Here is a 27860-nt window from a genome sequence, read left to right on the forward strand (position 1 = left end):
TTTTTGTTGGCGAAATAGTGCATAAAAAGGCAATATTTTGCCTAAAATGTAACACAATATTAACTTGTTTATTGACTGTTGTATTAACTGTTGTATAAAATCAATATCAAATGTGTAATCATACTAATATTCGGAGAATACATCATTTGGTTGTGTGATATTGCTTAATTATATCATATAGAAATATAAGAAAAAAACACATTTTTTGCCTTCATATATTGAATTTTGGGGGAATTCTAACTGCATTTTGTTAGGCTACATCACACAGTGAAAGCATGGACTCTCAAGGCATGTTTCTGTTTTTAACAAAGTAAGGGATAATGTACATCCAGCCAGTTGTTATCTCAGAATAAACCCCAACAGAGTGATCAGGATCTTGCATCAGCCTGAAGGGGTTTATTCTGAGATAACAACCGGCTGGATATACATTATCCCTTACTTTGTTAAAAACAGAAACATGCCTTGATTTGGAATTATTGAAACATCCCAATTTTTACATGGCTACTTGCCACATAAGTAAATAGTTTGACACGAAAAATGTCTTGAGTTGAAATATTTTATTAAGTCTTTAAACGCAAAGCTTCCGTGAAGAAAGCAGTTGCTAGCAAGGCAAGTTCAAACTAGACGGACATTTAAGGGATACGGTACAGTCATACCACATATTACATGGCATTTCGCCACATAAGTAATAATGGGGATAAGAGAAAATGGGGATAAAATCATACCAGGTTGTTATCTTATAATCCATTACATTGTACAAAACAATCGTCGCAAAATGGCAGCAGCTGTGTTTGTATGTATATTGCTATCGACAGGTTTTTTTTTTTGCATAACACAATTTCCATTTCCAATAAATGAAACTGTATTCTTTTGTATTGCTGTTACCATGGTGAAAAAGTCCCAATGAGAAAATACAAGTAAATCAATGCAAATTATAATTGTTTGCCTTGCAGTAAATGGTGCCTGTGGGTGTTACATACAGCATAAATCTACACAAAATTCAAATAAAAGTCATTTTAACCACAGATAAACCTTGAGTTTATGCATCAGGCTTTTTGTTTTCTTATGTGCCCATCTTCTCAGGTGTGGGCCGGTCGGTCCCCCCAGCGTACCCACCACCTTTGGACCCCATGAACCCCGGGCAGTACCTCCTCCCTGACGGCTACGGGCAGGCGGATGGATATGAATACGAGCCCAAGCGCAGCACATCACCCTTCTGGCAGAACTTCAGTCGGTTAGCTCCCTTTAAAAAATAGAACACACACCTACCAGGGCTTGGATACACCGGCCTCTGTATACTTGGAAAAGCACTATTCTACTTAAGATACATCTGTGGGACTTGAGGAGGACTGACACGACACAAACTACAGGAGAGAGGACGGACCTTGCTTTACTGGGGTTTACCAGGCGTATTTCTTTTACTGGGGTTACGGGGACACCTCGCCGGGCCGGCTGCACTGAATTCTGCACACGACATGTTGTAATTCACAGAAAAGAAATTCACACACACACACACACACACACAAAACATACACATTTTATCCCTCAGCACTCTCTTTTTAGAGAGGTTTTAAATTATGAAATAAGAAAAATCACCTATGGTTTCTTCTTCTCTACACAAATCGACAAAAAGCGAATTTTCACTTTTTGAAGCACTAAACCACCGTAATGACTCTTTCTCTCTAGCGCCGCCCTGGTGTTCCTCCGTGCACTGTGACTTTTCGGGGCATTCTCTCTCACCCAATCTCTCTTTTATCTCTCGATCTCATACTCAACATTATCATGTGTTTTTCCAACAGTTTCGAGTCTGGTCAAAGCTGAAGATTTTTTATTTTATTCCTGGACAATTTCTCCTTGGATGGAACCTGCTGCACTCTTTAGTTTGTTTTGCATGAGAATCGGTTCATTGCAGGTATTTTTATTTGTGTAATTCTATTCGTACGGGTCTCAAAGAACAGTGGATCACGATCTGCAAATTTGTCACTCGATCACAGTCTACTGGAAATACAGATATTGGAACAACTTTGACATTCAGAGAAACCTACAATCGATCAAGCTTAAAGTCGTTTTGGTTTGGTGGAGCTTTTGGGTACCCTGAGAAAACTACAGACCAGAGAAACCTGAAGGAGGAACTGTTTTGCTCTGAACAGTGGACCTCTGTAGCGTGTTTACGTCAGAGCCTTGTTTATCCTGAGCTCTCGGTCTTGGCTTTATCATTGTTTCCTCTCTCCCATCATCAGTGCTGATCAGTTGTTAAAAGTAATAATTCCACCTCTGAGCCCGTCTTCATTTTATAGGGAATGATACTCAGACCAGGACGACTTTAATCCTGCTGATCAATCTCGTAATGACGTGCCAATTCATGTCTAACGTGCCAAAATAGTCTGGTTGCCAAATTTTCCTCGAACAGGTGCATTGGCATGTGCGAATGCCAACCCCATGAGCTGGTACCCCGCCATGTGACTTCTCAGGCGAAAATTAAGTCAGTGAAATTTGGTTATCGCTGCTAGGATTAGCATGACATAGAGTTTCAGTTTTTCCTTATTTTTTTTTTTTTTTGGGTTGTTTTTGGTTCTCTCTCTATATATACAGTATATATATATATTTATTTTTTCCCAAATTAAAGGGACTTGTGCGAAATTTAATTTATGGTATATTCGGGTTTTGTCTGATAACTTCAAAGGATAGTATTTAGTCCAATCACAATATTTAAAGTATTGCTATAAAACATTATTTATTCTATTATAGTGTGATTTTCTTTTTTTCCATCTTGATCCTCTTTCTATATTTTAGAGCTTCTGCTGGAGTGTTAAAGACCTTTTTAGGGCATAAAAAAATGTAAGAGGACAGTATGGAAGAAATATGTCACACATGTGTACTAAGTGCCACATGAAACTATTATTATGTTACAAAGGAAAATAACAGTTTAATATTTTTGATTCGGTGATATGATTGAAATAAGAACATTATATCATTATTTCATAATAAACTTAATTATGGAGAAAACAGAGTTGAACTGAATACATGCTTCGTCTGGTTTTATTTGATTTCATATATTTGCTAAACAGTGATGCTGGTTTCATTTAAAAAATGTTATAATGAGGGTATTACAAAATAATGACAACAAAAATGGGTCAAATGAATTCCCAAGGAAATTATGGAATTATATATATAGGTTTATTTGAATAAAAATCTAAAACCACAAGTATTTATCATTAGTATTAAACTGATTCAAAATAGATATACAATACCGTTCAAAGGTTTGGGGTGATTGAGATTTTATATATTTTGTTTTTGAAAGAAATGAACTTTTATTGAGCAAGGACACAAGGATGTTATAATGTGATTCCTATCCAACAATGGCTCCAACAAAAATATTAAGCAGCAAAACCGCTTTCAGCATTGAGCACCAAATCAGCATATTAGAATGATTTCTGAAGGATCATGTGACACGGATCCTTTAAAACACATTCAAAAAAATCGTATTGACCTCTTTTGAATGGTAGCGTAGGTACATATTGTATACTTATGTATATTTTTTATTTAAAAAGAACAGATTAAAGAAGAGTCTTTGATGTTTTTTTCTTTCCAGTTTATTAAGCTGAATTGTTTTAAAGTGATTTTATTGTGTTCCATATGCATCACAATAATTTACCTGCTGACAGATAAACATTCATTGATTCACACAGGTTAGTAAGGTCTCTAAATTTCAGACACGCACGCACACACACACACACTGTCTCTCACTCTTTCTCTCTCTCTCTTTCTCTCACTCATGTATTACATTTCTTCATGAGATATAAAGCATACACTGAAGAATATCAGGATTGGCGGGAAACTGATGATGTCACAGTGATAGTTTCCCATGAGATTTTTGTGCTCTTTTCAGTACAGCAAAGGTAAAATCTGACCACCATAAAAAAAAACAAAAAAAAAAACAGTGTCATAAGCACAGCATGACATGGCACTAAAATTCTACAACCCAAGACAGAAATACATTCGTAATGCCTCATAATCGTGAACCGGCCCAGGTCGATGGGAAAAATACATTCTGATAAATGTTGACAGACCTTCGTAACCCTGTTAGGTCAATAATTTGACAGTAGTCTAACATATTCAACATTCAGTATTCACTCAACACTCAATCTTAAAAAAAAAAAAAAAGAAAAGGCAGATTTCGCTTCTACAAAACATTCACTTCCTTCATTGATTTGTTTCAGCGTCCAATCACAGTGTGTGGTTTCAGTGGTTTACAGTGGTCCGACACTCATGAAACATATTTTAGTAATGCAAGTCCATGTTAAACATGGTCTCAAGGGTCTTTTTAAATCAGTGCAAGAGACACATTTATTGGCATTATCTTTTTCTGTGACAAGCTTAAGAGATTGTACGCATCATAAACATATTCAAAACATCCACTTAAAGACTTCATGACACCTTTGAAAACATTATTTCAGAATATTCACAGATAGGCAATGTAACATCTGAACCTTACATCAGTGATGTAAAACGAACAGTGTGTATATTTGGGGAATTATTCCAAAGTAAATGTCCCAGGGAGTGCCACAAAAAGTCACTCTGTACTTCAAGATAAGCAAATTAACAATAATTAATAATCATTTTATAAATAATTTCCTTTATAAAAGTGTGTGTTAATTTGTGCTCTGGTAAACAAATTCATATTCTGTAGAATTACTGAAGTACTTCTGTAAATTCAACTTTAGGCTTTGGTGATAAATGTTTTCAGATAAGATTGAAGCTGTTAGCATTGTTTGTATTTCATTGTCCATTTAGATTTAGAAACAAATTTCAATAGAGCTGTTCAGTCAATTAAATAAATTAAGGTCTGCGGTTAGCATAGGATTTTTCTCTATCTTAATAAAAAAAAAACATTCAAAAGTTTGGGGTCAGTAAGATTTTTTTTAAAGTACTTCATACTTTTAATCAGCAAGGATGCATTAAATTCCTCTAAAGTGACAGAACTTTCTATTCATCAAAGAATCCTGAAAAAAAGCGTATCAATGTTTTCACAAAAATGATTGTTTTCAACACTGATAATAATAAGAAATGTTTCTTGAGCAGCGAGTCAGCATATTAAAATGATTTCTGAAGGATCATGTGACACTTTAGATTGGAATAATGCTGCTTTGGCACCACAGGAACAAATAATATTTTAAAATAGATTATTTAAAATTGTAATAATATTTTACAATATAAATGTTTTTACTGTATTTTTGTTCCATTAAATGCAGCATTTATTGCGCATAAGAGACTTCTTTGAAAAAACGTTTAAAAAATCTTACCAATCCTAAACTTTTGACTGTTCTAAAAACCCATATGAAACTCCTGAGCAAACCCAATCTAAAATGCTAATTCACTTCCTGGTTTAAGGACAGCTTTATTCTTGAATGGTTGGACTGGAGGTCTTTTATTCTGGAATAATTTTCTAAATATTCTGCCATTTTATTTCTGAAGGTTTCCTATCCATCTCTGCACTGGCTCCTTTCACAGCCGTGTACAAGACTCAACATGTACCTGAAATTGTAGGAGATGAAAACAAGTCAAGTTTTGAACCAAGTAATAATTTAAATGGATTATTTCCTCCCCCCCTCAGAAGGCTTTAGGCTTTTGACTGACGGACATCCTTCCACTCCATCTTGGTGCTTTGTAAAGCCTGTGTCTTCTTCTCGTCTACCTGCACGTAATCCACCCTGTACTCGTCTGCCAGCAGCGGTTTCTGCAATATGAGCAAACCATCAAAACACTAACCAGCACGGCGGAACTGTATCAATCCTGCAGGCAGATTTATGCCATGTCGTGTTTAGAGACAAAGCAACTGTCACTGGGACAGGAAATGCTGAGTCACTTTAATCGCTGCCTGAAGATTCACAGAAGAGCCACAGAAAAGATTGCTACAACAGATAGCAGTGCCCACTAAAACCCCACGCACACACACGAAATATGTGTTTAAATAGAATGCTTCAGATGCTTTTAAGAGATTTATTTCTGAAACGTTCTTATTTTTCCACTTCATGGCCACCACTGACCTTCTGGACTGGTGAGGGGGAGGCAGAGTTGAAGTCAAGTGACAAGTAATCCAGCTGAGAAGGCCTTATCCAGGGGGCAGAATCACAAGCTGGGAACAGCCGAGAGTCCTAAACAAAGGAAAAACAAATATACCCACAATATATAATAACAATACATAACAATAATATATATGTGTGTGTGTGTGTTCAAAACTATCACCAAGGCTGCATTTATGTTGTAAAATTACTACCATTTACAATATTTCTTCTATTTTAATACATTTTAAGTGTAATTAATTCCTGTGATAGCAAAACAAAAATTTCAGCATCATTACTCCAGTCTTCAGTGTCACATGATCCTTCAGAAATCATTCTAATGCGCTGATTTGGTGCTTAAGAAACATTTATTATTATTATTGTTATTACTGCAGTTGTGCTGCTTTTTGTAGAAATTTATTTCTTATTAAGACAACACTTTTTTTAGTTTTGCTGTTTGTTTCGCTGATGAATAGAAAGTACATCGACTTAAAATAGAAATATTTTGTAACAAATGTCTTTATTCTCACTTTTGATTAATTTAATACAACCTTGCTAAATAAAAGTATTAATAATTCAATTTGAATGTTATTTTAAAATTCTTACTACCCCAAACTTTCTTTAGAATGGTATATATTCTATATATATATATATATATATGAAGAGTTCAGATGCAAAAGCCTCTAAGTGCCATCTGAAATTTCCTTCTAGAATGATCATTTTTATCAAGCTTGTATATTTAAGTTCAGTAATTTCACTTAAATAGCAATGAAAATAACCTATTAATTGTCATTTAAGTGAAATTACAGAACTTAAATATACAAGCTTGCTAAAAATGATCATTCTAGAAGAAAATTTCAGATGGCACTTAGAGGCTTTTGCATCTGAACTCTTCATATATATATATATATATTAGAGGTGGGCATAGATTAATTTTTTTAATCTAGATTAATCTAGATTAATTTTGAAATTAATCTAGATTAATCTAGATTAAAATGGCTCATTTGAATTCTGCCGAAGGCATTCAGAGTATGTGTGCTACCCAAATAATGACTATAAAAGTAAGTCTTTGAGAACGGGTTTCTCAAGCCAGGTGGCGCATTAGACCAGGGGCTCATCTCCTGTTTCCAAAATGCATCACAAACTGCTTGAGAAAGCTGTTCTACTCATAGACTGTAAAAGGTTACTACTGTACTGTTACCGTCCGTAGGCAACATTAGGTAGGCCTATGTTATTATCAACTACTATAGGCTATCAATTAGGGATGGGCGATATGGCCTAAAATCCATATTGTGATATACATTGCAGCCTCTTGCGATAACGATATTATAATAAAACCATTTCAGAACAGGTTACACAGACCCTGCTAAACAACTGCTAAATGTTTTTTTTTTTTTTTTTTTTTAAAGGGTGTATGTAGTTTTGAGAACATATATTGTGCAAAACTGTAAGTATACAACATAATTTTGCAGATAAATAAAATGTAAGTACACTAGCTGCAGAGACTTAAGTAGGTCTAATGTTTATTATGGCTTGGAGCTTATGAAACCCCAAATTTAAAATTAGAATATTGTCTAACTGATGTCTTTTCAGTTAAAAAGAAACACAACAACGATTCTTAAAATCGGGCGCTTTTAATAAAAAGAGATTATGTGCTACACCACTCACTAAGATATATTGGGAATAATACGCGCGCTGGTATTCAGTGATATGTTTCGTTTTGAATTTGAGGTGGTAGAACGGATTAGTCGTGTGTTAACTTACCGACCTGTTACACCACACAGTCTACATCGGACGGCTTAAATACAAACCAAGTCCAAATAATGGATGTTGCACGGATCTTTTACACCAGCTTTCACTTTCAGCCGTGTTTACTTAAGATGATGACGAATATGATGCGTTGCAGCCGGTGTTCCTCGCGGCCGCGGGTAGATTGCGTCATCATAGCTTGTGTAGCTTGAGCCAGCTCCCAACGCTCCCAACCCAACTTGGAGAATAGATTAACGGCGATATTTTTTTTATCGCGCGATAAGAGTCTCGCGTTAACGCAGCGCGTTAACGCCGATAACGGCCCACCACTAATATATATATATATATATGGAATTTATGTATAAATAAAGTGACAAAGTTGTATGCTGCATATAACAGTGTATATACATTCTAAATATTTTTTTATGCTTATTCTTAAATTATGATTATTTACACAATTTAATGGTTTGCATTTCTTAACTATCTGCTGAGTTTTTCTATGCACTCTATGCTCTTTCTGTTTGCTGAATTTTCTGCTATTTTCGTTGTAATTTACAGAGATTTACTGTTGTTTTCTTGCCTTTTTATCATTCTTTTGTTTGTTTTTTTCTCCCTCTGTTGCCCTCTTGCTCTTTCTAATTTTAAGGAGAAACAGAGCAATAAATTATTAATGAGAAAGGACGGCTTAAGCGGGAAGTCACGTTACCGTTGGCGTGATGCTCCCTTCCTGTTCAGAGCCGTTTAAGCCCCATTCTCGCCGCCTGTCCAAAGGAACACACTGAAGTGATGTGCTAGAGACAAAACACACAAACACAAAACAATATCTTACATAAACATCAGTGTGTCACAAACATGTAAATGAGAAAAGACTTGCGCAGAGGGGTTCGCAGAGGCAGGAAATAGAGATCAGGTGACATGAGGAAGACAAACACAATATCTTTGTTCAACATTTAGGACACAGACAGAAATACTAAAGAGAAGGACACAGACGGAAGAGGTTGAGAAGAAGAACAGATTTGCAGAGGATCAGTTTCAGGTCATTTTGATCTTTGAGTTTGTCATAATTCAGTGTTGTGTACATCTCACCTGGGTTCTGTCATGGTGCGTGTGAGGGGGACGTGGAAGGGACATTCAGAAATGGTGGACAGGCCCCGTAGGTCTAAAGGTGGCGGTCGAACTGTGAAACCAAACACAATGCAAAACGCTCAAACACTCCTTATCTTTTTCTGTCATTCACACAACACACACAAACACACTATCACTGAGTTAATGAGGCATTTCCTTTGTGTGAAGGTGCATGACCTGTAGGAGCCCTGTGCCTCCACTCAAGACACAATGCTGTCTGCGGTTCCTGCTCTGCGTCTCTGACAGTATCATGCACTTCCTCTCTTGTGCTTTTGTCTTGGCAAACCTACATTCTCAGTTTAAAAAGAATTTTAAATACGTCACAAAGACTGTCTTAAAGAAGTAGGCTATGCATGCAGCTATTCAATGAAATACAAAAATACCAGTGTGTTGCTCAGTGCACACTATTATATATATATTAAATATTGTGACATATTTGAAATTCTTTTAACAAATACTAAATACATAAACATAAGGGTGTCAATCATAAACATCACAAACATGTACGAAGCACCGCTCACGCAGAAGTCACTTTCAAGCCAAACAGCTTTCTGTTGGTCAACGTGACGAATTTGCATGACTAACTTGAACCTACTATGGAAGTCTTTGCCAAAATTCCCGATTGCGTGGATTCCTATTTAAAATGACTGGATTTCGCCCTCCAACAAATCACTGAACAACCTTTAATCGTGAACCATCTCCAAGCAACTCACAGTTGTAGAATCGCTTCTTGAGGGCAAAATTCAGTCATTTTAAATAGGAAATAGGAATCACGCAACTGGGAATTAAGCAAAAGACTTCCATACTGGGTTCAAATCATGTAAATTCGTCACGTTGACCAACAGAAAGCTGTTTGGTTTGGAAGTGACTTCTGCGTGAGCGGTGATTGATATATCGCTACATTGTTGTCAATTGACAGTTAAACTTTTTTTGCCCGTGCTAAAGTGACCGCACATTAATTCGGCTGTGGCTTTGTATGGAAGGCAAAGTATTTGCCAAAATTGAGAATTCGATATTTCAAGGCAATCCTGTCAATTTACATTAGTAAAACAACTCTTGAATTTAGAGCTTGAAATAGAAATGTGGTTTCTGTGTGATACACAGATCATGAGCCTCTGCTGCATCTCATCTTCCTCATATTCATTTTCAACATGCGTCACTCTTGCGTACCTCTCCTCACATAAGAACATCTTTTCCATTTCTCTTTTTTCTTTTTCTGACGTAGTTAACTGAAATCGTGATATTCCAATTAATGAAACTGCTTCATGGCAGCAGTTACAGCTAACACAACACACTATATCACATCACTTATTTCGTAAAATATACGGAGCCCCTAAAAGTACATGTTGAAGGAATATGTTGAAAGAAAAAAAAAATTAGATGGGAGGTAAATTATTTGTCAATGCTTTTGCATTTGTTCGCAAAATGTTTGCGCTCCCCCGAAAATGTTTGCGTTCGCTTGCAAAACCTTTGTGTTCTTTTCGAGCAAACGGAAAGTTTCCCGGGGGAACGCAAAACGTTTTACGAGTGAACGCAAAGCTTCTCGGGGGGAACGTAAAAACATTGACAAATCATTTTACCTCCCATCTCATATTTTTTCCTTTCAACATGTTCTTTTAGGGGCTCCGTAATAATACATTCTTAAAAATAAAGATTATTTATTGCCATCGGTTCTATGAAGAATATGGAGCTTTCCATTGCACTAAAGTTTTTTTTTTTAAGAACTGAAGGGTTTTAGGGAACCCAAAAATGGTTATTCTATTCTATGACAGTTTTTAAGAGTGTACTTGTGCAAACAACTTTAAAAATAACAAGGAATCAAGTTCCTAAAACTATGACATCACATCCTGTTTTTATCTAGATATTAGTCATTGGTAAAGTCATTTAGCATGCGGTAAAACGTGTTAGGAATATATGTATCTTACAATAAATGTAAATAAAAAGGCAGTGTCCTCATACGTTTGACCATGAAGTGTATATATATATATATATATATATATATATATATATATATATATATATATATATATTTGACATGGATATTATATTCTAGGAATGGTTCAGATGCTATTTTGGGGCATGTAAATCTTATTTCCTATTTAAATCATTAACACTAAATTCAGTCTAAAGACTACAAGTCACGATATGGAATACTAACACTACAATCATACAACTTTTAATGTTTTTTTTTTTTTTAACATCATGTACTTTGATTGTGAATGATACTGGTAAACTTTTACTACATTTTCAACCCGAAAACATTTACCCCGTCTTTTTGGTTTAAGGTTGCGGTCGACTGGAGGAGGCTCAAAGTCGGGATTGGAAGGCGCGGGCAGCTCTGTTTTGCAGTTGGTCAGTAGGGAGACAGGCAGGCTGGAGGGGCTCATGGGTATGTAGCCGTCTGAAGTGACATTAGAGCAGCTGATTGGTGGGGAGGCCATGGGCACATATGAATCCTCACAGTGGTTTTCAGTAACTGTGGTATTCAGAAATATCGGCTAGAAATAGCCGAGGTACAGAGAGAGACACACTATGATACATGTGGTTTCTGGCAGTGAATATTCAAATTGATGCTTATTTACTGTGTATGTTTAACTTTCTCCAGGCTCATTTGACTATGTCATATTTGAATATTTCTTTACCAGGTTGAGGCTTAGACGTTTGTTCCAGTTTCTTCCAGCACTGTCTAAGTCTACTGGAAAAAAAAAAGACATTATAATAATAAAATATATAATACTTTTTTTGGAGATGTTTCAATGAGAAAAATGGCGGAGGAGGGTGAGTCATTGATACTATCTGTTGTGTGTATTTGTGTGTATGTTTACCTCTCCTAAAGTGGTCTATTCCTGAAAGTGACGTCCTGCGAGGGAGGAGAACAGGTTGCGTCTGATTACGGCCGGTATCTTCGTTACTGTGGGGATCGGACAGGTGTGTAGGTTTGGGTGGGAGGGGGGGAGGCGTCTGTGGGTCGGATGTCACGCAGAAGGGTCGGTCGAATCTGAAAATGTCCGGTGGACGGCGTAAAGAGATGGGAGATGAGAGGCAGGACGAAAGTGAGGAGGAGAGAGAGAGCGGACCACAGGGGGCGCTGAATGGGGGTTCGGACACCCCAGCCAAAAGGAAAGGGGAGGGGGAGGAGTCAATGCGAGGGGTGGGGCTAAACACATCCTCTGTGTACTCAGACGAGCTCTGCTCAAATGATCGTTCAGAGTTAGAGATGCTGTCACACCTATAGGGAAGGACAAACACACATAAATGCATAAGAAATAAGCAATTTTTTTTTAGTTTATTCAACTAAATAATGTTATTCAAAATAAAACCTGTTGACGAAACTCTTCAATGGAAAAAAATGTCCTCAGAGAAAGCATATGGAAAAAGTATGGTTTGTTGCGTCATAATGAAACTATTTTTTTATACAGGCTTTCTTTGCTGAATCAGTGCTCATTTAGAAATCATATATTTGCATAACAAATTCCAAATTCTCTTTTGTATGTAAAGCCTTAGGAAGACAACACACAAAAAAAATCGAAATAGACAAGTGAACTCACATATTAAATAAGTTAAAAAATTCAACATTTGCTTAAGTGTTGGAGCCACTCAAATCTGGTTCACATTAGAAAAGTTGTCTTAAGGTCATTATGAAATAAACATTTACCCTATTTTTTACGATTAGACTTTCCTGGTCTTATTGTGCATTATTCAGCTGTTCATGTTATTATAGAAGAAAATAAATGTTGTTTTTAAGATCAGACAACACAAAACACAATAATTTCTTTCCAATTTCCAATTCACGTTAATTTTAATTAAAAACTTCGAAAACAAATTTCCTGGAACATGTATACTACAGTTCAGATGTGGCGTTTTTTTAGGTTTTTTTTTTAAAGAAATTAAACATTTTAGATTAGGGAACACATATTCACTATTAAGTAGTTGCTTATTTGCATTCATGTTACTAGCATATTAGCTGTTTATTAGTATTTACACATATTACGTCAGATAACGTCAGTAAATTATGGAGTGCCGCAAGGATCTGTGTTAGGCCCTCTGCTTTTTTCAATACACTCTATCTATATGCTGCCACTGCCATATTATAAGAAAACATTGGAATTACTTTCCACGAAATGCTCCATCAAATGCACATTATTATCTGCTTACTGTTATGAACAGCAGCTACGCTAGTTATTTTCCATTTGCTTTTCTGTTTTATCTCAGGATGCTCATCCTGAGGCAACTAGAAAGTATATCAGCTCCAGTTTGGATCCAGCCTCTTATGAAGAACTTTCTATATATCCTAATAATTTGTTAACAACATGTATTCATTACTTCAATGAGCTCATTGTTTTCTGCCTTTAATACATTGTTAGCTAACTGTGTGATTTGTATATGTACTTTTCTAAAATGTACAACTTAGACACAGTCACATCACTCTAAATTGTAATGTAGACACATGCATTATCTGTAAATCTGATTTAAAACGATATGTATTGTAAAAAGGGCTATACAAATAAATGTTAATTGACCATATTCTACATCGCTTAACCCTACCTCATACCTAAATATAACCACTACAACAACTACCTAACGTAAAGCTTGAGTGATCGAATGGAATTCAAGCGTAATTCAGGCAGGCCACTGATCGCTAACAATATCAGCAACTGATTTGTTACTCCGCCTACTCTAATCAACTACAATATAATCCTATTTTCAGAAGCGGTCCCGAGAGAACTATCAATATACAGGGATTAGGAGAGATAATGTTAATAGTGATAGAGTTAATAGTGAATATGTGTTCCCTAATCTAAAGCATCACCTTACTTTAATTAAGCAAGGATGCATTAAAGTGATCAAAAGGGATGGTAAAACGTATAATTATAATTACAAAAGATTTCTATTGCAAACAAATGCTGTTCTGTTAAACTTTCTATTCGTCAGAGAATCCTGAAAAAAAGTTTTTTTCACAAACATATTAAGTAGCTGTTTTTAACACTGATAATAATAAGAAATGTTTTTGAGCTCCAAACCAGCATATTAGAATGATTTCTGAAAGATAATGTGACACTGAAAAAATAATAGGTACTGAAAAGAAAGCGGTTATTTTAAGTTGTAATACTATTTCCAATATTACTGTTTTTACTGTATTTGAAATCAAGTGTGAGCATAGAAGATATCTTTCAAAAAACATTTAAAACCCCAAACTTTTGAACGGTGATGCAGCTCTGAGAAACCTGCAGTTATTTCATTAAACAGCCAAACCCCTCCATAATGACGATCAGTATTCAAAACAAAACAGCATTACAAAAATCATTATGCGTTCTTATAAAACCATTAAGTCCCTACTTTGCATGCAGGTCCCTGAAGATTTTATTTGAATCTAATCACAGTGTGTTATGCTGCAGTGACCAAGATCAAAAGATTTCACTGATGCGAAAAGCATGAGAGATTTTCTTTTCTCATTTATTCTCTCAGTCGCCTTTATTAAATCTGATTAGAGAAAAAGCCAATAACTAGTCAGGCGATACATGGAATGAATCTCAATTCTGTATCGAGATTAACATGTAATTATTATTTTTTGCAATATGTGATCATAAGAAGTGAGGTGGGCCTTGCCTGACGATGCTCTTTGTCCCGGTTTCACACTGAGAGAGGAAGAGGTAGTCGAGCGGAGGGCTGATCTCTGATTCGCTAGGCCTGTCTAGGACAGTGTGGCTGTCGGTGGTAACTGTGTCCTGATTGGCCACAAGAGAAACATGAGGAGAAAGTGCTGGAGATGGCTGCTGGGAAGAGGGAGTGCGATTTAGACTGTCCATTGATTCTGTCAAAGAGAAAGAGCAAGAGAAAAATAAATAGATTGGCTTTGATACATTGATTTATTTTGGATGTCAAAAATTTGCACACATTTAACACATTTCATTTTTGAAGTACATTTGCTTTTAATTACCAGAAGGTGGCAGACCAAATCACCCCTTCCAGCCCCCCACACACCACAACCCCCACACACACACACACACTCTCTCTCTTTCTCTTTCTCTTCCTGTTTAGACTCAACAGTGCATTAGTAGTGGCCAGACATTTCTAAACCCCACAGATGAACACGTGAGCCTGTTACACGCGCTGAAAACACATGACATGTTCACGGTCGATTTTTTGGGGTGTAATCGTTTCTCTTCTTAATAGTAAGCAAAAATGTTTTTGGAAGGTGGAACTGAGTTGAAATAACGCAGATAAAGGTCATTGTGGAAAGTTTTGTGCCGCTTGCCTTCCATCATGGTCATATCTGTGTGTGCTGTGAGAATCTGAGTGACACATCTCTCATTTTGGGAATTATAGTTGAGCAGGTTAATTAAATAGGTAGTTTCAAATTATCCGAATCATTTTAATTGTCCATAAACAGAGGTGTCCAGTGATGACTCAGTGTTTAGACGTCTGATATCACACTCAACCTGCTGGTGCTTGAAAGGCATTGTGAGTAATGCTGTGGGTAAACAGTTGTAGATAACCGGCTTTTTGATCACGTTGCAGCTAGCATGCTAATCTAAGGGGGATTGTGTGGGCTCACATAAACATTGCTTCTTTGGCAGAGCCTACTATTGGGTATCCAACACTTGAATAACTGACAATGACTCAGAAGAGAAATCTGAGCAACACCAGGCATGTGGTTGTATTCATTTTTGTTCTCGTATATATGTACTCTAAATATCTAGCAGATCTTTCTCAAATGTATAAGCCTGTAACATTTTTTCACAATGTTTGTACAGTAAGTGTAACATTTTTTGAACAGCTTCTTTTATACACCTGCATTGAGAAGCCATTCATTATTATGTAGAGATGCTTACACCTGCAGACCTAGGTTGCTGTGGTAAAGGGATTCAGGAGAACAGAGCAGTTGTGAGCAGTTGTCATGGTGATGGGGTCAAAGGGACAGTAGAGATACAATAAGTAGTAGTCATGGCACTATGGGGTCAGAGAGAGAGAATAGAAATAGAGAGCAACAGCCGGGTTCCGGAAGTAAAAACTCAATTCATTTTCTCCATAGGGAAATGTATTTTTTAATGATAACTTGGAAAACTACTGTGAGCTACGAGGTTATTAATCGAGTGGTCATCATGGTGACAGGTCAGAGTGGGAGTAGATATACAGTGAGTGGTTGGTGATGGGAGATACAGTGGAGACACAATGAGCAGTTGTCATGGTTATGCTTTAAAATCAGAGTAGAGATACTGTGAGCAGTTGTCATGGTGATGTGACAGAGGGACAGTGGAGACAATGAGTGGTTGTCATGGTGATGGTCATAGGGACAGTGGAGACAATGAGCAGTTGTCAAGGTGATGAGTCAGAGGGATGGTGGAGACACAATGAGCGGCCGTCATGGTGATGGTCATACGGACAGAGGAGACACGATGAGTGGTTGTCATGGTGATGGGTCAGAGGGACAGTGGAGATACAGTGAGTAGTTGTCATGGTGACAGGTCAGAGTGATTATGTTGTTATGGCGACAGAGAGAGTAAATAAACAGTAAGCACGGTGACAGTTCAGAGTGAGAGAAGAGACATAACCATGTACTGTAACTTGTGGCTCTGGCAGAGATCAACATTTGAGTTTACAAAAGTTCAAAAAAGCCTTGGTTTAACAGGACCCCAGTGTATGTTCTGAGTGTGTTGACACATGGCCTGAAGCAGGATCTGAAACTGTGGCCCTCCAGGTGTGACTACAATCTCTAAACTGTTCTTCTCTAACCCGCTGTCTGTCTGTCTGTCTGTCTCACTGCAAAAGAGTCTGCCTGTAAATAAAAAGCTGAGTTCCAGTTCATGGCTGGAGTCCTGCTGGGGTTTGTAATGAGGTTAGCGGCTAAGCAGCGACTGAGACTTTGTGTCTCCAAAACTACACTTGCTGTTTCAACAATATGTCTGATAGTCATCTCTGGTCTTCATCAGAGACGTAAGCAACATGAAGAAAGAAACGAATTAAGCCTTTTTCATCTGCGCATATGTGTGGAGAAAAGGGCATGGACGTGTATGTTGTTCTGTACATACTAGCTTTATCTTTCACAATCAGCCTTTACCAGTTTAGAGGCGTGTCCAACCATCCAGTGTGTTGTGTATTAAACAGTAACCAAGTACGTGTGTGTCTGAAAACTTCTCGGCTGCTGAATCACTCATCTTTCCAAGTAATGTGTAACTTGAGGTTTCTCTCACTCTCTGTGTTTGGTATATGCTAACTGCTAACATTCTCCCTGAGTCTTACACTAACTATAGTGCCAGCTTTAATAAAAACATATTTTCTCGCTATAATAGCAGTCGTATGTGCTGTGGACACAGATCATGACGCTAGCTGTTTGCTATTATTAGGTAAAGATATGAGATGCCACATACTTGTGAGCTGTCTACGTTATGACAGACGTGTGTGTGTCTGAACGTTCCTCAGTGACGCAGCTGTTGCTCTGCAGACTATTCGAAAGAGAGGAAGAGAGATGGAGGAATGGAACAGAATATTAAAATAAGACCTCGCCTATATTACAGAGTCCTTCTCTCACAGATTCTGTCCGCATCTCTCAGTCTCAGCATCTCTCTCTGGAGGAAACATACAGTGGCTAATTATTTCCCAGTCTAAGTTAATTCATTTCAAAACCGCAGTTAGAGGAATATGAATCTTTAGGTTAATGGAGGGATCTGATGTGATGGAAGGGTTGTTTTTAGGAGGCTTTTTACGTACAAGGGTTTTTCCTGTTTTAGCTCATCTGTAGCACTTTCCTTTCTCATAAACCCACGCACATGCACAGAGTTTTTTTTATTACTGGTGTGTTTACTGCAGAGAAATACATTTGTAACTTTTCTTTTCTGTACCTTAGCGTGAATAAAATGATATATTTTTCATGTATACCTCTTTGTTAATGCCTCACCTGATCTTGTTTCGTCACCTGTTACTTGTTGATGTACAAATGATTATTACTTATTTATTCTAATTTATATAGTGCATATTTACATTACTTTTCAAAAATTTGAGGTCAGTAAGATTTTTTTTTAAAGAATTTGCTACTTTTATTCAGCAAAGATGCATTCAACTGGTCAAAAAAAAAAAAATTAGTTTCCACAAAAATATTAAGCAGCACAACTATTTTCAACATTGATAATAATACGAAATGTTTCTTGAGCAGCAAATCAGCATATTAGAATGATTCTGAAAGATCATGTCACACTGAAAACTGTAGTACTGATGAAAAATCAGCTTTCTCATTATAGGAATGTTACATTTAAATTTTTTTTTTAAATAATATTTCACAATATTGCTGTTTTATACTGTATTTTTGATCAAACAAATGCAGCCTTGGTGAGCATTATTTAATTTGTTTTAATTTAATTTAATATTAAATTGTATTTTGTTATAATTTCTAATAGACTGGACACTGCATTCATTCTGACCTTCTCAAAATTTTAATATTATCGAAGCAAGCCCATATGGTAATGTTAATGTGTAATGTTTTGCATGAAAAAAAAAAAGTAAGTGTGTCTGTAGTGCTCAGACAAAATAGGTCATGAACTGCTCATTCATCAGTAAAATCTTCAGATAATTTTGATAGTGTGATGATAATGTAAAGGGAAAACAAATAAGATATTTATGTAACGTATTACAGTAAATAGACAAGCTAGTATCAACATATCAACATGTCTCTCCTCTCTTTCTCACACACGTTATCAATTGCTGTGCTCCTATTGGGTCGTCATTAGACAGTCTACAACAAGTCTACAAATTCTGACACCATCAGAAGCTATGATTCATGAAAAAGGCAATTGTGAGCATGTCATACTAAGCTGTCCAAGGCCTAAAAACAAAAATTACACGTTTATAATAAAACGCCTCACCTGCATGTCTGTTCAGTCCTCCAAACGTACAAATCTGTCCAATGTTCTGAACCCAGATGTTCATCTCTTCTACTGTTTTGGCCAGCAGGTAAAAGATGCGCGTGGTGGTCTTGACCACAAATAGGTGCTGATTTTGGTACTGACGTTTAGTGGGCCGTACCTCTGCCTCGATGGTGACCTCACACTCCTGCAGGTCGATGGTTCTGATTGGTTTACGGGAGCTCTTGCTACGGTAATATTCCAAAACATCAGGATTCCCGCTCATCCGACCCCTCCGCAAAACAAACCATCGCTTTCGCCATGACTGAGAGAGAGAGGGACAGAGAGCGAGAAAGAGGGGAAGAGAATTAGATTAGCATTGTCCTTCTGGACACTCTCACATAGATTAGCAATCAAGTCTCCTTTGATCTTTAGATCTTGTCTTGTCTTCACATGAAATTATCATTTGCCCCTATTTATATCTTGACACATGTTGCTCTTGGTTGGCCTTATTTTGAACAAGTTATCTGTGCACTTTATTTAAAAAAATAAAAATAAAATAAGTATTTGATTTTTTTTATAAACTTCAGTCTTTATAAAACCAGGGTTATTGTTATTAAAATCATTTTTTATTAATTGAAATAAAGCTGAAATAAATATTGTATGAAATAAAAAAATATTTGATCTAAAAATAAAAGGTAATAGTAAAAAAATCTAAATAAATTATATAATTAAAAACAATAATACAAATAATAATAAATACTAATACTAAAATAACACTGATCTTGCTCTTCCTCTGAAACTAATGTCCTTTTCCACTGATGTCACTAAGTCCATGGTGGCTATTGGATACTGCTAATGAATAGTCAAATAACTATGTACTAACTAAGCACTGTTTTAGCAAATTGGCTCTGGCTCCATTCTGGTATGTAAATGTGCAGGGTTCAGGTTCATGAACTCAAGTACAAAACAAAGTACTTCAACTGTCTTCAAAGAAAAGTGATTGCTAAACATAAACTTAATTCAAGAAGTAGATTCAATAAAATATTAAAGTATTATTGTGCAAATTAGACTTGCCACAATGTCCTTTTTTCACACCATGTGGTATCTGCATTCAAACCGACTGAGGAGCCATTTTAATAGCGCAATAGCCTTTACAGTAATGAAAACAGCTTGATTTATTTTAACTAAAAATGAAACCAAAGCTTTAAGCATTACAAGCATTCAGTCAATCACCCCATTTACCCAATATAAAATTTTGCACCACTGTCGTCCCTTACCGATCGTAACGTATACCGTGGCAAGACTAGTATAAATGCAAGAACAAACTTACAGATAAACTTCTGACTAAACTGAGCAGGGTGTGACCTGCAGTTAGAGATGACTTACAAATGTACTTTCCAAGAAACACACAGATTAATCTCTCAGAGCAGAAACAGGTTGCACATATGGTTATGAAAAGTAAATAATCAACACCAAGTCAATCAGTATAAATCCCCTGGCTTTACCAGCGACTGTAATCAGTGCAAAAACATGCTTATTAGATGTATTAAGTTGTTATTCTATTAAGATATTAGGTTATGTCATCATGAGGTAATTGGGTTAATATTAGCTTATGAGGTAAATGCATTTACTCTGATGTTATTAGGTCATTATTTCTGATTATTGTACATTATGTGTTATTTTAGTAGGTTTTCCCTGTGCTACCCAGTGCAAACAGTACCTGCCTCAGGTGACATCTGTAAATCTTTCAGAGAGGTTGCCTATTTTCAATGATGTAACAGAAACTATTATAGAAACTACAGCAGAAAAACATTTCAAAGCAAAGAAAAAGACAGGGAATAGCTGTTTCTATGCTGTCACAGGTTTACTCATAGTTTCTCTCCCTTTCTTGCTCGCTTTTTTTCTTATTAGGGAAGATAATACCCAAAAAGATGAACACTGCATTTATACTGCTTATATAAATAACACTGAACAAAATATACTAACTTGGTCTTCCTCTTGCTCTATATAAATAGCCTTGGAAATTGCTCAAGTGGAAAACAGCTTATTAATCAAAAATACATAAATAAAAATTATCGAAAAATGCAGAAAGTTTTCTGTGATGGGTATAGGTTTAGGGTTAATGGACACCCAACATTTGTGTGTGTGTATTTGCATTTATAGATAACTTTTATATTTAATTGTCATTTTAATGCCAATGTAAAACACTTTTTACCAACAACTAGTATCCTTTTTTCAAAAGACACATACATACTTTATGCTATATATTTTTATTATATAAGATTTGAATGGTGTGACATACTCAGTTTGTACTATTATTATGATTCGTGAAAATGAGATGAACTCCAGATAAAAAGCCAATCTAACCATCAGATAAGGCATCAAAAACCCACCTAAAACCCAACCCAAAACACACACCAGCTGTCATTGCCACTAGCTTATGGTCTATTTGGAGTGACTCCTTATTCCCTTTCATGAGATTGTTATTCCATCGAAAAAAAAAAAGGTTCTGGATCCATCAGCAACTTAGTACATTCTCTTTTTCTTCAGTCTGTGACATAATTCAGTTCTCTGTTGAAACATCTTTGTTCAGTTAGTTGCTGTTTTCTTTCTGTAACCAAGATTTTACCACAGAAGTCAGCTGTTACACAACCCCTGACGGTCAAGACATTTCTCACAGGCCTGCTTCTCACAGAGTGTTTTAAAGTTGTTTTCTCCCAGCAATATTTAATAAAAGGCCACAATCTCCAACTTGTATCATCAGGAAAATCCTGACTTCCTCCCTTGAGGTCGTTTTTACATTTATACAAATATGTTTCAAACAAATGCATTATGAGTAAGAATGCCACAGAGCTGCAAGATTTCTATCATTGTGGACATTGTCACAAGACAAACTCTCTTCCTCTTCTCTGAGATCCAGACTAAGTGCTGACATGAGTCCTGAGAGCCAGATAAAGCAAGAAGAGACCAGAAAAGACTTCTCCATTTACTATGGTCTTACAGCCAAACTTTTCATCCAAAGTGACCTATAGTCAGAGGTGTAAAGTCCAGGTTCAGAAAGTAAAAGTCCTCCTCAGTATTTTGTTCCAATCACCTGGATTTGCTAATTAGCACAGTTTTTCAGCCAGGAGATAGAAGTAATTAGTGAAATCAGCTGGCTGAGTTCATGGGTGGAATAAACATATGGCAGGACTTTTACCTTCTGACCCCTGGACTTTACACCTCTACCTATAACACACTTACAATACAACCAGGAGTGTCATGCCTAAAATTCAAGGTGCATGTGCCACCTCAGATTTGTGAGACAAAAAGGATTTTGAATGTAACACTGAAAAGACCGAAATATAATTGAATGAAAATTTGGTCAGTCTGATGGGAGTTACACCTTTCACACTCACAGATCATTTGCTTTAATCTGGAAATAATCTAGCCACACTCAAGCCACTTCAAACACAACTTTTTTTCTTGTGGAACACAAAATGTCAAAGCTGCTCTTTTCCACAAAACAAAAATACACAGTGATCATTGGCTGTCAAGTTCAATTGCAATTTCGCCTTATAAAAAAAAAAAGTAATTATTATTATTATTATGGCTATTGTGTTCATGCTTTCAGCTGTCAATATGAATATAGTACTTTCTCACATCCATTTTACCATATTAAATCCATTCCACAGATTACACAAGCACACAGAAAGGAACAGCATATACTAAGCTGATATATTAACCTTTCCAATTATACTGTAAGTGGTATTTGTATAAAAAATGTTTGACACTACAGGCCAGAAATGGACTTTTTAGGAGAAATGGACTTTTTAGGTTGGGGGAATGTGGCCACAAACGCCTCCTTAAAAAAAGTAATCACACCTCATTAATTTTGCACGCAACACATGCACAGAACACAAAGTAAATATCTAATTGTTTTTGCTGAAATGCTGCTTACAAGGCACAAATCTCCATCTTAATGGTCTTCTTTATTATTTCAAATATTCGGACATGCAAGAAATAAAGCTGACAAAGGGTGAAGTGGTTTATCCTGAAACCTAAGCAATATCTCAGTAATTAAGCATTTAATTGAACAAAGCTCCAAAAGTGTGATCACTACCCAAGTGATTTTTTTTATTTTTTTACCAAAATGTATTTAAAAAACATTTATTTCATACTAAGTATACTACAAAACCCATTAACGTATTTACTGACATATTGCTTGAGATTTTACTGATATAAATATAATTAAACTTTATTTGGAGTACTTTATTGCATAATGCACACTTAATATTAGGCCTTATCACTATTAGTAAGGATATTATGATCTCTGTATAATACCAGTATTTAAATGCAAGATATTTAAAGTGTACCTAAAGTATACTTGCAGTAGTTCCACTTTAGCACAATCAAATATACTTAAGTATATCTTTAGTTGAACTTCAGCACTGTTTCCGGATAACTCAAGTGCATTAAGTACAAAATTATTTGTTCCAATTTGGCAGACTTTAAGTATACTAATTTAGTATACCAAAAAAAACCCACAATTGTTTTTAAACAGATTATGGAAAGTTAACGAGCACAAACCAACAGACGCTGATTAAAATGTGCTTATTCCACACTGAACCACTAATGTGTGTCTGTTTGTGTGTGTGTGTGTGTGTGTGAATCTCACTAAACCACATACATTACCCTTCCCGTGTCTGAACAGTTTTTCTACAGAATTTTTCATCGAGACCACACTTAGATCTGGGCATGCTCAGAAAAGCACGGTCAGAGCATGGCCTTGATTTACCTCTGCCTCAAACAAAGACCTTCTCTCTATTCTTTCTATTGGAATGGCTATATTTTCTTCCCCTTATGCATGCGTGTTTTAGTCAAAGAGAGGAACTAGAGCTACGTTTTCCCAGAACCCTTCACAGAAGGGAAGTCTGAAATTGGCCCAAACGTTTGTCTCCAACAAGCGAACACCAACACATTCACGTTTGCATGTGTGCGTATTTGTGTATGTTTATGTGCATTGTGGAGAACAGTAAATTGAGTCTGTATGAGTTTGTTTACCTGTGTTTGGAGCAAACTACATGTTTGTGTAGTTCCTCTTAGGTGGAAAAGTGTTGTGTAAATGTCAATCTAAACTAATGTTAAACAATGTGTTTTGTTTCCTCCCTAAGGTCAACAACAAAAAGTAAATATCCACAGAGCTTTTCCCATAATGCTTTGCACAAACAAGTAATAATAGTCTTGATAAAGTCTTTGCATTGTATGCATGGGCTAATACTGTACATTAAAGTAAAACATTCAGTGACTCTTTCTACAGATTACATTGTTTGGAAAATGGATGGATGATTCAGCTGCAGCGCAATCTTATGGCATGACGAGGGACTTCATTCGCACGCGCAACATCAAGCCCCACCCCCCAGCACCCCCTTAAAAATATGTTATATATATAACAAGTGTTGTATCGTAAATGATGGAAAATTCCGGAAAATTCCGTCAATGGCTGGGAAAGAGTTAAGTAGATTTGAATTGAATTCCTATGTACTACCAGTGGACTACACAAGAATTCACATATTCAGAATTAGGAACAAATCAGTTTTCTTTATAAATCAATATTTTCAGACAATGTAAGTAAAACAATATGAAAAAAATATTTAAGCTACTCAATCAAAAGAGTAAACACAACTACAAGCCAAGTGTACTTAGAATACAATCTTGATCAAAAGATTTATACAAGTATTGGACAAATATGTAAGACAAGTAAACTTAGCCTAAGTGTAATTTCAAGTATATTTCCGAGAAGTACGTAAAGTATATTTCTGAGAATTACATAAAAAGTAGACTGAAAGTTTACTTTTTTATTTTTAGTTTATAAGAAGTATACTAAAAGCACACTTGAATAAACTTCCTTTTTGAAAGGGTATAGCAGCCAATGCACAATAACTACAACAAAACATCATAACCTAATACATTTCTTTCATATTAATTACCTAATTATCATGCAGCCCGACTGATCAATTGAGAGACTACATGGAATATTTGTAAAATAAAATACTTTTTTAAAAAAAGAGTTACTTTTAAACTCAAAGGTGGTTAAAATGGAGAAATATGTCAAAGAAATAGAGACCTGTCACAGCACCTTGAATTCACACTTCCCCTTAGGTTTTTTCCCCCCTTTTATATTAATCTAAAATGTTGAAAAAAAGTTCACAGACATATTTTTTGTGAACTAATCATTGCCGATAAGTTGCCTCGCTCATCTTTAAAAAAGCATTTTCTGTAAATAAATATATATTGCATGTACAGTATTTTTACAATTCACAGAATGTAATGATCAACAAAAGAAAGAAAGAAAGAAAGAAAGATCACACGGATAGCACACAACAAACACTCCTTCCCAATGTCTCACATTTTACTCTCTGATGAAGCCACAAAACCAGAGAAAGAGAGAGCGAGAAAGAGAAAGAGCGAGTGAGTGAGTGAGAGAGAGAGAGAGAGAGAGAGAGAGAGAGAGAGAGAGAGTGTACGTTTGTTTGCTCTTCATGTAGTGCCTTGAACTGTTTACTATGACACACACATACGCACTAAACAGACTAAAGGCATACTTGGTTACACTTGTTTACACATGTGCACTCACTCTTTGTCAGCCCCTAGTTCCACCTCCTAATAGCAGTCAAACCACTTTTGCTTGTCTGGTCTCTGATAGCACAGCTAATTTCTGAATGCAGGGTCACTCTCAACTGCCTGGCACCCTACACTTCCCATGTTTTGCAACACACCCAAATTTCACAGAAACAGAGCAAAAGAGAGTGAGGGGTGGGAGAGAGCGTGTTTGTGGTGTCAGGCTGACACTTTGAACACTCGTCTTATGACTGAAGGTCCTCCCTGCCCTTCCTCTTCTCAACCAAACAACTGAGACCTTCACTTTCATACAGAGGATCTTGAGAGTCTCTCTGTCTGTCTAATCAGCTTGTAATTAGACTAAACAGTGCTCTTCTGCATATAAATCAACTTTTGAATATTATTGTGCACCTGCTTTTGGAAGGCGTGATTTACAATTGTGAAATGCATGTAGTAACAAGCGAAATATAACCTCACTATTATATTTAGCCAAACTAATAACAAAGGAAGCTTAAAAGATTAGTAAATGGGTATGACATGTCAAACAGCACTACAATAAGGTTGTCTTGTCTGACATGGAATTTTTCATTTCATTGAAACAATTATTGTACATGTAGACATGGAATCTTTGTACTTTTAAGATGTCATAACACAACAGGAATATTTAAGTAAACTACAAAATAGTTGGTTCACACACTATAACAATAATATATGATGATAATGTTCTTTATTAATAGTGTGCACTGCAGTTATGTGTGGATTCTGATTGTTTGTCAATGTTTTTTTTATCATTCATCTGCTATAAAAAACGTTCTAAAAATGATTCCAAAGTTATATCAATCCCCCTGTGTCGTAATCGTTATAGCTGTTCTCATAGAACTTTAATGATTATTAAAACTTTATAGTTATGCTATAGTTACCGTTTGAACAGGCCTTTATAATGACAACAACACAGAGGAACAATAGGCTATAACTGGAATCACATTCAGAACGATCAGAATGCACCAGATATCAAAGAGCTTAAGGATTTAATCAACTAGAACTAAGGACCAATGCTTCTAATAAAACGTAATTGTCCATTGGTGTGGATGCTAAGCTAGTCATTGTTATAGGTATGATTATAGTTATAGTTCTTGGTGTGAACGTCCCTTTACACTGTCAATAGTGATTACAATTACACTCATCCCTATTCATAAACAAAACTGAGGTCAACACATACACAGCACCATTTTACACAGTAAAAAGAGAACAGTTAGGCTGTTTCAGTTTAAAACTATTCCAGTTTTAACGGTTCCTGTTTTACTCTACTTATTAGATTCAGGGACAAGGAAAACATTATCACAGCAACACAATTAAAGGCTCAAAGAAGTATCATTTGCTGAGACACTGTAGCTTCTCGTCTGACAGATGAAAGCACAGGGTCAAAATGAGTGCTGAGCACAGTGAAAGATAGTAAAGACGTAAACAGATGAGGAATGAGGAAGAAACGAGGAAGGACGATTAAACAACAAAACGTGCACTTTGCATTTCTGTAACAGACAAATAACAACGAGACTGCAGTTACATGACAAAGCATAAAGCATTGTCACTTATACAATAAAAGGTAATATCAAATGGTATAAAAAGAATATATCATTCTGAGATGCATTCAATGACAGAGTAACACATGGAAGTGCCTGTTTAAGTGGTTGCACAGGTAAACTGCTTCGTCACAAAGCACAGCACTGAATTTCACACAGGCAAGAAGAGGCTATGCAAAGCAGCAAAGCCACGTGCACGAAGGCACACAAATGCTGCACAAACACAGCTGAGAATTAGCATGTGTAAAGCATCTCATAACAACGATCAAAAGTCCACAGGCAACAGAAATCAAAATGCAGCCAAGCAGAGCCTTCGGCACAGCACAGTTAAATAGTAAAACACTGACAGTGATGGAAAGCAGCAGGGAGAGCACAAGTGTAAGCAATACTGATGCACATAGTTGAGAACATATATGTCTTAAAATGCAATTAAAATCCAACCATGCAGCACAGGGAAACACAGCAAAGAGATCCTGTGTTATAAAAACACAGAGAACATGAACTGACAGTGGATCATTATACTGCAGTACCCGCTTCTAATGCTGAGTACATCACACTCACGCTCACGCTCAGACACACAGGACTTTAACTCACAAATCTCTTTAGCTTCTTCTCCGGAGGGGATTTTATGAGCCATCCTGTGCACACCACATCGTCCGCGCTCATAGCTGCTGCGTCTGTGTGCGTGTGTGTGTCCGTTGCTGATTGCAGACTGAGAGGAAAGCAGTGAGAATCCTGTGTTTAACCCCCCCCAAACACAGAGAGGAGGAACTCACAGCATCGACCAGGCAGGGACTGAGCGAGACAGAAAGAACGAGAGAGAGAGAGAGAGAGAGAGAGGAGGAACAAACAGAGGGTGGGAGGAGAGAATTAGTGTTTTTGTATTTGTATGTGATCTGTGAGAG

The 27860-nt window shown here is 36.4% G+C and overlaps 2 protein-coding genes across 6 annotated transcripts in view; one reads left to right on the top strand and one right to left on the bottom strand.

The window, feature by feature from the left end:
• arhgef9a (Cdc42 guanine nucleotide exchange factor (GEF) 9a) overlaps positions 1–3940 on the top strand; it is a 28976-nt gene extending 25036 nt beyond the window's left edge. For all 3 annotated transcript variants that reach the window (XM_079871255.1, XM_079871256.1, XM_079871257.1), the window contains one exon: positions 1084–3940. In XM_079871255.1, the coding sequence (XP_079727381.1) occupies positions 1084–1256 (173 nt within the window). In that variant the 3' untranslated portion in view covers positions 1257–3940. The remainder of the gene's footprint in view (positions 1–1083) is intronic.
• gab3 (GRB2 associated binding protein 3) lies at positions 2358–27709 on the bottom strand. 3 transcript variants are annotated; one of them, XM_079871253.1, is made up of 10 exons: positions 27550–27709; positions 18794–19097; positions 14544–14748; positions 11762–12165; positions 11579–11628; positions 11203–11434; positions 8898–8988; positions 8518–8602; positions 6048–6155; positions 2358–5737 (listed from the first exon to the last, which is right to left on the bottom strand). In XM_079871253.1, exons 1-10 carry the CDS (start codon positions 27619–27621, stop codon positions 5621–5623), a joined length of 1668 nt encoding a protein of 555 aa, XP_079727379.1. In that variant the 5' UTR covers positions 27622–27709; the 3' UTR covers positions 2358–5620. The 3 variants fall into 3 exon arrangements, with proteins under 3 accessions (XP_079727379.1, XP_079727378.1, XP_079727380.1); XM_079871252.1 differs by having other exon boundaries at positions 11579–11631; XM_079871254.1 differs by lacking the exons at positions 2358–5737; positions 6048–6155; positions 8518–8602 and adding an exon at positions 8609–8781 and having other exon boundaries at positions 11579–11631.
• Between the last annotated feature and the right edge of the window lie 151 nt (positions 27710–27860).

This window comes from Squalius cephalus (genome assembly GCF_949319135.1).
Source record: "Squalius cephalus genome assembly, chromosome: 5".
Classification (NCBI taxonomy): Eukaryota; Metazoa; Chordata; class Actinopteri; order Cypriniformes; family Leuciscidae; genus Squalius; species Squalius cephalus.

Bases quoted from the DNA above. Each gene is read 5' to 3' on its own strand.
- gab3 (XM_079871252.1), bottom strand. From the start codon at position 27,621: ATGAGCGCGGACGATGTGGTGTGCACAGGATGGCTCATAAAATCCCCT. The intron at 14,749-18,793 runs GTGAGGCGTTTT...TCTCTTTGACAG, and splicing joins AGGACTGAACAGACATGCAG to AATCAATGGACAGTCTAAAT. The intron at 8,989-11,202 runs GTAAATGTTTTC...TTGGTTTCACAG, and splicing joins CCTTAAACCAAAAAGACGGG to TTCGACCGCCACCTTTAGAC.